Source organism: Mytilus californianus, unplaced genomic scaffold (assembly GCF_021869535.1).
Source record: "Mytilus californianus isolate M0D057914Y unplaced genomic scaffold, xbMytCali1.0.p SCAF_5, whole genome shotgun sequence".
In the NCBI taxonomy this organism is placed as follows: domain Eukaryota; kingdom Metazoa; phylum Mollusca; class Bivalvia; order Mytilida; family Mytilidae; genus Mytilus; species Mytilus californianus.
The window spans coordinates 50,337,400-50,350,159 of NW_026262701.1; the positions used below are offsets into that span (position 1 = coordinate 50,337,400).

The 12,760-nt window shown below is 30.6% G+C and overlaps 1 protein-coding gene across 1 annotated transcript in view; it reads right to left on the reverse strand.

Annotated features, from left to right (window-relative positions):
- Positions 1-548: 548 nt before the first annotated feature.
- The window catches only part of LOC127702429 (guanine nucleotide-binding protein G(s) subunit alpha-like), a 64,764-nt gene continuing 52,552 nt past the window's right edge, over positions 549-12,760 (reverse strand). The window contains exon 11 of the mRNA XM_052206628.1: positions 549-3,247. Coding sequence (XP_052062588.1) covers positions 3,077-3,247 — 171 coding nt within the window. The 3' untranslated portion in view covers positions 549-3,076. The remainder of the gene's footprint in view (positions 3,248-12,760) is intronic.

Below are 12,760 nucleotides of genomic sequence, written 5' to 3' on the forward strand. Positions count from 1 at the left end.
TTGTCAGTAAAGAATATTTTTTTGGGTTGTTATTTGAAATTGATGTTCAATGTTTTTACCAATCTTGTTTCATTCTGCTGGGTTAGTTGTTTTTGATGTAACACTCTCTGAATTCATTGAATTTCTTGCAAAAATACATGATAATTACCATATTTGTGCTGTTTGTTTATAAATGTTGTTATATTTCACACAGCAGCTGTTCGGAATTGAATCCAGAATGAATGGTCATAAATTTGTGATTTTTATAGCAATTTTCTTGATTTTGACCTGAGAATGTGGTATAGTAGTCTCAGTTTTGAATGCCTTCTTACCCGCTATATTTCTAGTGGTCATTCCTTCTTTTTTGAAAGTCCCTGGCTCACATGCACTGCTGTTAAATTAAAGGGATTCTGAAAAAATTAGTAATAGAGTAGACCTTTGAAAGATATGAAAAGCGGGGATATATGGAAAATGTCAATGTCAATAAGACAGCTCACCAACAGCAGAAATGACCAAAACATCTAGAGGTCAACATACATTCTATATATCTTTTATCATGATTAATAACACAGAAATAACTCTCTTTTATTTCTTACTACTTATTCTACATGTTTTCTTCAAGAAGAAAAAATATTTAAAGCACTGGTTATTTCTTATTTTCATATAAATAACTTTTCTAATAATATTTTGTGTGACCACAAAAATTCTACATAAGAAATCTCTAAATGTTACATTTATACAATATACAATATATGTGCATGAGGATATACCCTGGACAATAAAATTGCTAAATGATAATACTTTGGATCATTAATATTGGTGGATTACTAATTTTTGTGGATTTCTTATGTTTAAGTAAACTATGGATTCAAGTGTTCCAACAAAATACCAATTTTCCATAAACTTGAGTGCAGAATTTGTTAAAACTATGAATTCATGTTTCCATGAAAATAATTTTTCCTTAATCCACTAAAATTTGTAACTACGAAAATAAATGAATCCACAACAGTGTTTGTCACATCTTATATTTTAAAATTCTGAAGAGCAAAAAACATATATTAAATTATTTGAATTAACAGTACAGTTATCAGAGGAAAACTGCCCTCTTTTCCATTTTTATTGAAAGTTTTAAGTCTTTCATTTCAAATAAACTGAAATGATTAAATCAGGCTAACTAAAAACTGAAACAACCTCTTGAGGGTTTTCAATCCACCCCTCAATTCTTGAATCCACATCTGTGTATAACTACGAATTGTTTTGTTAAAATTTTAAAAAAATACACATTACAAGACGGACTACTGTCAAATAAGACACGTGTACTTCTTTCGACATACAAAGCTTGATAAATATAACAGCACCTAGTGAGAAACAATCTAGGACTTGCATTGCATAACATGAAAGAGATGTTACAGCCTGAGAACTGGAAGTTCCGTTCCAAAAAGCATTTTTTTTATAAATGGTGTAAAGTTTTGTATTGAAAGTTTAAACACTTGTTTTGAAAAAAGGATATGTTTGATAATTAAACATCATTGAGATTTTTTTAAAAAGGTACTAAGTTTTGTTATTAAAAGTTAACTTTTAACAAACTAGTTTAAAAAAAAAAGGTTTTGCACCTCTTAAAAACAGTTAATTCACAATTGTTCCTGGAGAAATAAATTGTATCACAAGTTTGTATTCACAACAATTTTTGTTGTATGGTAAAAAATATGTTTTTTTTCAGGTTGCTACATCTCTTAATTTCTTTTGAAAAATGCATTAATATTCATAAGACCCATGATATACACTAACAGACCACACAAATATAACGTGTTGTTCTCTAGAGTTTTTTCTTTTAAATTCAAGGAGTATCTTTACTTCAATTTCTCTTTTCTAAATTTACAAATAATTAATGAACAGACTTACAGCAAATACATATGTCATTCAACTTGATGTAGGATCTTTTTAGGAAGCGAACAGCTACTTTATTACCTGCAACTTCTAGATTTAACTTTAAAAAAACAACATAAAATTTGAAAGAATTCTATTTAAATTTTTATCTAGAAACTGTAGGCGTTATTAAGTCTAGAGATCAGCAATTTAATTTGGCTTGGCCTTATGTCATATAAATCATCTTAACACTTGAACACTTTTACTTGCAGATACATCCATACAAAATGCATTACATATAATAAACAAGCGCAAAATATAAATTGTTTGTAAATCTGGAGAATTATCATTTTTTGTTAAAAATAGATAGCACTCTGGATTAATCTGCATTCCATTCTTCAAACCATTTATAACAATTGCATGTCAACTTTCTTAAAAGTTAATAAATATTATGGAGAAATTCGTTAATAAATGATGTGGAGATTTTCTTAATATAAGAACAAGTTTCGAAATTCGTACATATCTATGAAAATTGAACAATTTTACAATTTTTCAAGCATAATCTAACAATGACAATCATTGCTAAAGGATTTAACCATAAAACCGTTAAGTGTCTATACAGCACATATCCTGACTAAAACAAAATATTTACAGATTATATTTTCATGATTTTGTGAATTACTTCTGCCTTATTCAGGATTTTATTTTGAACTACAGGTCTTTATAGAGGAATGTCATATAAATTCTGTTAGCCCTCTATTTAGTTTATATTATAAATAGCATCAACATATAACCTTTTAAAGTATGCATCAAAACAAATATTCGCTCTACAACCAAAGCCTTACATCTTTTTAACCATTTTAGCCACTAGTTTAGGCACCCACCGTTCATCTTCTGAAAGGGGGGTCATGTTTTTTTTATGACCAACAATTTATTCGACTTAAAAAAACAGACTTATGAAAAATCCATGACTGCTAATTAGGCAACAATCCACCATGACGCAGATTTAAACAACTATAAAAACAGATTTAAAAATAATGACTTAATTGTAAAATTGGTCACATGTATGTATGGTTTTGGTTGTAAGATTATTTGTCAATCATGTAAAGCACAATATTGAAACAATGTAAAAGGTTCACTCTATCAGTCCATCATGTTTTGTGTACCTTTCTGTCATCATAGTTCATTATATTAAGGTTGAATAAACAGTTTGGTCACCATCATATGAATTTCATAACAACTGATATTGATGGAGATGAATCCGCTGAATTATGTCTCGACAGTCCCGAAACACCCGTTTTATATTTTCTGTATCCACGGCACATGTGAAATGTGGATAGCAATGATGGACTGGATTGTGGTGGCCGCCATGTTTACCTTCATCAGGTGGCATACTTATTCTCTGAAATAATTCAAACAAATTTCATAAGTTTATTAATCATTTTATAACTCTTGTAATATGATTATTATTTCTCTGGAAAATGACATACTGTAAATTCAGAAATTGTTGTTGTTGTTTTTTGTTTTTTTTATTAATAATGAAAATGTGACCAGTTTCATATAATAAAAACTTCCTTTCATAATTTCAATAGTCTCTGTTTTCCTCCATAAAAGTTTTGCATTCGCATTTTAAGATTTTTCATTTTTGCAAGTTGTCAAGGATTCACAATAATACTTTTCGCACTATACTTTCTGAATTTACAGTTTTGTGGTTAACAACTAATCATTTCTGGTATAAAGTTTATTAAATACCTGACAGGTCAACTTCTCTAAATCTCCATGTTAGATTTTTGGCATTAGAGGACCTAATATATATCTTAAACAAGACATAAGTGATTTAACTCATCTTACTATGGTTTTAAATGAGATGAGTAAATGTTCTTAAATGCAATTGAGACACATTTAAATAATGGTTGTGAGGTAAGGTTTTTCTAATGCAGGATTTCAATGACACACATCTCATTGGATAAATAAGAAAAGTTGGCAGGTCTGACAATACCAGAACTGTATTCATATTTTAGATATCTGTCGTCACATTTAGTAATTTCAGAAGTATTCATATTGACTGAAGCCTACACTTGCTCTTCCGAGATAAAAAGTAATTAGGAACCAACCATTCATCTTATTTTTAAATTTTATTTTGGAAGGGGGTTTGTTTCCTGAGGTTTGACACTTTTTCCGTCTTTGAATTAATAACACACTATTTTTTTCAATAACATACAGGAACAAGATTTTTATTTTTGGTAAATAAATGTTGGACTTGTTTTTCCCCGCTTATTTTCAATGGAAGCATATTGTGTGTTTTTTTTTCACTCTTCCCTAGCTTCTGAAGCAAATTATCATACATTTTATTTATAAAAAAAACCCTCCATACCCCCATAAAAGATGAATGGTCGGTACCTGAATCATTTACATAAATAGACTCCACTTTCAGCCTATATAATATGCATTATTGTAGTTCTACTGTAGATGGTTTTGGTTGTTTGATCCAAGGTGTAAATTGCCTTTTGATAGGACTCAATGACATTCTAATATGTAATTTATGAATTAAAGGTGTTTTTTTTTAATTTGGTAGGATAATTGTTATAAATATTCATACAACATTAAAATGTTTGAATCATAAATATTCATATAAGCTGTTCGATGCTTTTACACATGTAAATGTTGACCTTTGAAAATGTAAATACGTAGGTAAAATTTGTTTTAGATGTTTTAGATAAAAAGACAACCATTGGATATTCAGGGGCTGGGGTTATTGCAGATGGATGGATTTTTTTCCCCGCAAAGATATTTATTTTCAATGATGCAAGGAACGATTATTCATTTTTTTGCAACGATGCTGTTTGAATTTTCATTTTCGTGCATAACTTAATTCCTATTGTAAAAGTCTACTCTTGCTATTCTTTGTTGTTTGTTCCAACGTGTTAATTGCCTTCTAACAGGAATTTTATTTTGATAACTACTTTATGAAAGGTTTGGTCTAATTTGGTAAGATACTTGTTTAAGATATAGCACACAAACTACTTTTGATTTCATGCTTATAAACAGGCATTTTTTTACCTTTGAAAATGTCAGTAAAATAAAAGTATGTTTAGATGTTTTCAATTTGATATAATGTTTTTCTGACTAAATATGGAGATTTTTTCTGACCATAATTTTCAGTTGTTTACTTATTTATTATCTAAATTATGGGAAAGATGTTTTAATTGATGTTATTATACTTCACGTTAAAATGCCATATTTTGATTGGCTAATACGAGGGTGTTAATTTACTCTATCAAATGGCTGAGCGGGTGACAATTTTTTTGAATGTTACCCTCTCGTCCAGACCAATCAAAAATTGATAATTTAAAGGACAGTGAATTGAATAAGTAATTAGATACAATGCTTATACCTTCTTTGTTTTGGCTCAGATTTTATTATTTGACTGTCAAAATAAAAAAATAAAACATTTTGCTTAATTTTTTTCCCTCTAATACCCGTAACGTTGTTATGTACGTGACGGCATAGAATTTTTTTTTTAAATAAAAATTATCTGTACAGACAATAATGATAGGACATTCAGTATAATAAATTAAATAACACATAGCTGAGAGGGTGATAGAGCAGATTGGTACCCCTCGAAAAAGCATTGTCAACCTTGGCTTCGCCGCGGTTGACAATGTTTTCTCGGGGTAACAATCTGCTCTATCACCCTCTCAGCTATGTGTTATTTATATAACACCAAATCTATTTGTGGATATGGACCAAAAGCAATTAAAGAAACATTTTTTGTAGGATGTACTAGTAACCAAAATTTAGCGTTGTATTTTTAGGTGAACAAAAGGCTCTTAAGAGCCTTGTGTCGCTCACCTGGGTCTATTTGCATATTCATCAATGGCCTCTCTCCAACATTAAAAACTAGCATATGATTCATGACTGTGATCTATTTTTTTTGTTAATCTTGAATTGCTGATCAGTTTCTCTCCATCTACTTTAGCTTTTTTCCAAAATACAAACAACTGGGGTAAAATTGCCATTGAAGGGCAATAATTTTTACAAGAAGTAGAATTAAAGTTTCTTTTTGTCTTCTATAGTTTTTGACGAACACATATTAAAAAAGGGTAAAAAAAAATCGTCATTAAAGGGCAACAACAACTCGTGTAAAGAGTGAACTGTCATGTAATTTAGTAGGCGCGATCATCGGATACATTTTCAAGTTAAACTAGATACCCAAATTTTGATTATGACCAAGCTTGGTTCAAATTGGCCTAGGAATTTCAGAGGAGAATTTGTAAAATTTAAAAAACAATGATGACTGACGCCAGACGCCAAGTGATGAAAATAGTTCTGTTGACCCTTCGGGTGAGCTAAAAGGGAATTATTTATTACCTTTGAAAATATACAAAAAAAACTTGTCAGGTCAATGCTACAGGGTTCCCTTTTTAAGGGAAAATCATTTTACTTTTCATGGTGTTTCAGGGTGTTGGGTTGAGTTTGGGTCAGGATGATTCTTCATAAGAATATTCTAGTAAGATCTAGTAACTGGTCTGGTAAGAGCTAAAAAATAAATACATCCTTCAACTATATATATATGAGCAAAACTCATACCGCATAGTAAGCTATAAAAGGCCCCAAAATGACAAATGTAAAACAAATGTTTAGCCAGCTTAGTGAAAATGAAAATCCTTTATTACTGTAGAAAAAGATTCAACTACAAGAAAATTGCCCGAGAAGCCACTGTGACTACAAACAGGAATTGACCAGTATATTTAGTGGAAAGGTTGACCCTTGCGAAGCACACGAGTTCACCCCTATCAAGTGGGTAGTGTTTGTATTGCCTAGATATTCAGTTGTCTGTTTTGGGTGGACTTGTTTGTCAGAATTACGTAGGAAATTCGCTGAAAAAAAATGACACAAATTTCTCTTTAAAACGGTTCCATAGTCAGAGGTGAATATCAATTACCATCCCATAAACATTTTTAATCCACATAATCTGGGACTTCCATACAAAAAACACATCTACAAACAGTGATTGGCATAACTTTTGAGTGGCAAATCACAATATGGACTTAGCAACATCTAAAGGTACAAATACTTTTTTAGTTTTCTTTTTTATCAATTGCTATTTTGTAGAAACACATACTAATATACAAATACTCTGACAATTTTGTTGTATTAATGCAGCACAACCCCAGGCACTTGTCTCTGAACAAATTTTACCTACTTACTTTAATGCTATTTTTACTTTAATGCTATTTTAAAGTATATAGGTAAATTTTTTCAGAGACAAAGTGCCTGTTAGCACACCTATCATTTTCCATTCCATTTAGAGTCTTGCTGTAGGGGCTTAATAATTGCTCCTTGCTTGATTAATCATTTTAGTTTTCATTTTCTGTAGTATTTGGAATTGTCCTTTACTTTTATACATTTATAAATGTATTGGTTATGTTGGTATGGGATAGATGTTCTAGTCAGATTTGATACAAATTACACACCACAAAAGGAGCCTGCATATGTCAGAATATATCAAATACAAACCAAGTTTAAATACAAACCAAGTTTACTTGGAATCTATGTTCAATCAAATACCTAGTGGTGAAAGTGTTATACAGTATCTACTTGAAAAATACCCTTACAACAATTTTTGGGGGATTTTTCAAGTAGCTTGATGCAAGTAAAATTTAAGTCCACAAACTGCAGTCTAAATGTCCAGTACTCCGTCCCTGTCAGTCTAAATGTCCAGTACTCCGTCCCTGTCAGTCTAATTGCAGTACCTAATTATTTGATGTATTGTTTGATTCGTCCTCATCCAGCGTGAAATATTTGCCGCTGTACAATAAAAAAATACATTTCCATCACAATTTTAAAGTGGCGGTTTCAACTGTCTGAAACCCTAATGTGTATAGTAGTCGTCAACAGTAAAACCACTCTGTACTTAAACTATGAAAGGAACCACTAATGCTTATCACCTTTAATACCATCGAAACTTTGTTCATTTTGGCTGTATTAAATTGTGTTGACATCTTGAAAATATTCATTTTTACATGAGAGATTTATTTTAACAGTTGTAATACATGCTGTCCCTCAATTCTTATTTTCCAGTATATATTTTTCCTTCTTTTATTGTAAAAGTGTATGAATTAGAGTAAGAACCCCTTAAATAGGGGATAATAAAGTGAAATATTAAATTTACTAAAAAAGTTAAGCACTGAAAGAAAAAAAGGTGTCAATCTCAAAAGTGTATTATTTTTAACATGAAAAGAGTGTCACACTCTCCCTACATGTAGCATTTGATGATATACCATTGTGTCCAGACAAAGCTCTACACACAGATCTCTGAAATTATTTAGCTATGACTGAAAATATCTATGATATAACATTTACATTGGACACTTAATTATTAAAACGATTAATAAAGCAGTAAACTTTGCAGCTGTATGATTAGTTTTAGCTGACATTATAAAATATCATGTAATTAGAGTGTTAGCACACATTTGCACCATCATTTTTTTAAAGTTTACAGATACACAATAAATACATGTTTAACAACCTTACAAGATACTTGTACTTGGAATAATTGTCGATGACAAATTCTCTTCTCTACTTTTGAATTTTAAAATATTTCCTATTTTATTCCATACTGGTAGAGTTTGTTGCTTGTCTCAAGTTTCAATATAATTGAGTGTTGTCGTTCGTTGCTGTCTGTCATATATGTTATTAGATTATTGATTTGTTATAAAGTAGACTGTTTGAATTCTTTCACATTTTGTCATGTACGGGCATTTTATAATGCAATTTTGGCATAGGCAAAATTCTTCACATGCTTTCTTGTTGTATTCTTTATGGCTTAATAATGTGCCTGTCCATAGTCATTAGAGATGTCTCTGTGGAATGTACAGTTGATTATACGGCATGGATTTTGCTCATTATTGAAGGCAGGACGTTGAACTATAGTTGCTTACATCTAAGTCATTTGAACTCTGGAGGATAGTTATCTTTCTCATTGGCATCATACTAGTACCACATCTTTTTATTTTTTATATTCCTAGAGGTTCCAAAAAGCAGTGTTTTCTTTATTTTAGTAATTGGTCTTTTTTTGTTTATGTCATATTTGAATGATTTAAAAATAAAGTGTGTACACACTTGTAATGTCTCGCTTGCTTTACTTATCATGAATGAATTTATGTTAAAAGTCTAAAGAAGGTTTATCTACAAGTTTCACATAAACATAACATTATCAGTGATCCATGATAATGAGGTCAAGGTCAGATGAACCCTGCCAGACAGACATATAAACCTTACACCAAACAAAGTGGCCCTATAATGTTATAGTATCTGAGATAAAGACCAAACCGGCAAAACTCAACATTGTCCAATGAACCATGAAAATTCTCACGTGAATTTCATGTGAACTTTACAAAATAAAATTGTTATTTTTCATGATTTTAATCAAATTTGAAAATTTAGATGTCATTTGAATAACTTTATTTTACAAATTCACGTGAAAAAAAAATGAGATTCACTTGAAATCAGTTCACCTGAGTTTCACATATAAGCTAGTTTGAGGTGAAAAAGTGACTTTCACATAAATCTAAATTCATGTGAAATTCAAGTGAATGAAATTTCCCTGTATATTGTTGTGGTGCTGGGCATAAAAATACCACTTAAATGTTATTATTGGATTATAGAACATCATATTTAGTTTTATATTGACTACTAGTTCTATTAGTAAGATTCGACAAGTTTCTATTGGTTGTGATAGATTGACATGTGTTCTATCAAACTACATGAAATTGAGCTTGAAGAATCTCAAAACCTATAGCAATAACTTGTGGACAATAGAAACCTTGTCAATCAAATTTGTGGGTCAAGTAGTTAAATGAAACTATCTTTTTTACCGATCTGTAAATAGATCATGAATATTCAGTTGTGCTTTTGAAGAGGATGTGGTTAGCTATGGTTTGTGACTAATACATTTATCTGTATACTTTGATGCTGATCCGTTGTGAATTTCTTGTGTAAAAGAACACAGTAATTTCTCATCATTGTATTCTCATTTTTTTACAGGGATAAATGCTTACTAGTGCCATAAAATCATGTCTCTATAAAGCAAAGTTGTAAGGAAATGGAAATTTATACCCAGCGACTTTTCCTGAACATAGGAAACAATTTTCTGTGTAGATGACCATTCATCAAACTATAAGCATTATGAAAATAACACTTTATTAAATTTGCATCTCCAAGAAGTTTTTTAGGACTAACCTTCATCAGGAATAGTCAAACCTAAAATTTGAAAGTCAGGGATGTGTAAATACATAGAAACATTAGCTTTATGAACAAAAAGGACCTCAAAAGAATAGCCAAATTAATTTTAAAGTCAACCTTGCCTAAGGCAGATGTAGGCCAAAGTGACCAAATACCTGAATGAATAGACTTGACTAACTGTTTACATGTCTTCCAATGCTTCATTGAAAAGATACAAATTTCCCCTTTAAATAGGTGCATTCAATTCCACTCTAAGTTTTGAGTGGTGGTCATCAGTTTTCTGTGTAGTGCTGTGTGGATTGTTGTTTCATCTTTTCTTCTTTCAGCCATTATATTGCCTGCCTTTTTCTGACATATGGTTTTTGATTGGCTCCCTGTATATTATTTTTTTTTTGTGGAGTGATCAATCAACCTTCTGGTAATTTTGGGTAAGAAATGACTTAAAAATAAAAAAAATAATAATAAAACTGTCAGTCATAAACTTTAGCTCTCTATACATTTTCCTTTTTCTTTTTTATCAGATATGTATTTTTTTTCTCACCTTTATTTGTTTATTTTCAGAAAAAGCAACTATTTCTTATAAAAGTTTTAATAGTTTAAGATTTCAACTGATTACTTAAATAAAAGTTCATACAATTTGTTGCTGTCTTTCACATTAGATCTGACATATTACACTACAATGTATATCCTAAGATATACACTGCCATTTACAAAAAAAAAATGTGCAGTACTAAAATAGGTGTGTAATTTCCAAAATTGTTCTCATGTCCTGCATTTGTGTATTTTAAAAATTGTGAACTGGTGAAACCTGACCATACTTGTACAATTTATGCCCAGTCAATAAAAAAGTTTTACCGCCACAAAAATTTGCAGCGGTATTTAAAAATTCCAAGTACATTAAAACATGTAATCTGTATGGTAATTCTGCATCCCTTTTATAAAAACAAAAATGTCCTGAATATATGTCAATCTTAAACAAGAGACAGGCGGACAATTTCTTAAACCACACTGCCCTTGTAAAACATATCCGCCCATGTGGGCAGAAAAAAATGCACAAAAAATAATAAGAGACTTACTCATATCCTATCAATATATTTTAGCAAATTGCATGATTGTATAAATAAGACATTTCTATCTGATATATATATATCTGTCAACAAAATCATTGTAACAAATAGGTTACAGAAAAAAATTCAACCATAGCATTAACTAATGATTAAAAAAAGTCAACCTTAGCATACACCACTCAACAGATATAGTATCGTAACAACACTTTGTCAGTATTGGTGAATAACATGTTGTTTTGTACCCTGGTAACATATCTTTCAGCCTTATTCTTATTATACGAGCACCTTTTTATTTACACGTTCCATGGGCCAGTCTTATTTAATCATACCGTTCACCTAATATTTAAAAATCATCAGCAACAGAGACCTGTGTAGTTTATGTCAATATCATCACGTAATGATAAGCTACAGATTGATTGATTGATTGGTATTTAATGCCACTTTCAGTACTATTGTACTATTTTGTGGTGGTCAGTTTTTGTTGGAGGAGGAAGATGGAGTTCTCAGAGAGAACCACAGACCTACATAAGCTACAGGAAAAATGTTGTTCTGATAAACTACAAAGACATTTGATTATTCCCTCCATGCCGAATTATTGTAATTAATAAAAACTACTTTTACAATTGAAAAATCAGAGTTGTACCAACCAGTATGTTGAAGCTTTGGATGGAACATACATTCCTAGGGGCATCTCTGCACTTTTTCCATACTAGATAAGTAATACATGTACTCTTTAAACTCTTTCAGGACAAGCAAATTCCCAAATCTTATTAGATTTTAATTCCAAAAGGTAACCTCCTTTTTTAAAACATGTCATTCAAATACTTTATACCTACACTTACTTTCTGGACTGCATGTCCAAATTATACCTTTTTTTTTAAATTAAACTCAAATATGCAAGTTTTTGATTGCTATAAGGAAGCATCTTACTATGAACTATGGGAAAATGTTAGTTGTAAAAATTCAGATTTCATCATATCTTATTGAATGCAAACTAGCTGAATTGGTCACAAAAATATTTCTTAAACCAGCCCTAGATTCCCTCCCATATATGCATTTTTTTTATTAATAATCGTTTCGTATATTGTACATTAAGGCTAAGAATTACGAGGACAGGAATGACATGTATCAAAACGTGTCAACCACCCTCTTTTTGCCACCATAGACATCAATGGAGCCTAAATTATTTGTCATTCTATCAAATCCTATTTTCTATCTACAGTAAGGCCAAACAAGTTAAATGTTTATACTAAATGTTTATTTAACAAAAGTTTATAGCTAGGATACCCCATTTTACTCTATTTTTTTAGGAATTGATATTTATCAGCATACATACTTGAACTTGACAGGCTTAGTAAATGTCTTAACTATAACCAATGTATCTTGTTATCACAAAAGTATCAGAATATCACAAAATCACAAATCTATCATCAGGATACAAAGCAACAAGTAATACCATAATGACCTAGGCATGCTTATACAATGGTTTCATGTCACATATTTTATACAAGTGTGCAAATTTTACATAGACAACACACACATACATTCATTTTCATGTATTCCTCCACACAATTTCACTTGCATGCTCACAAACAAACACA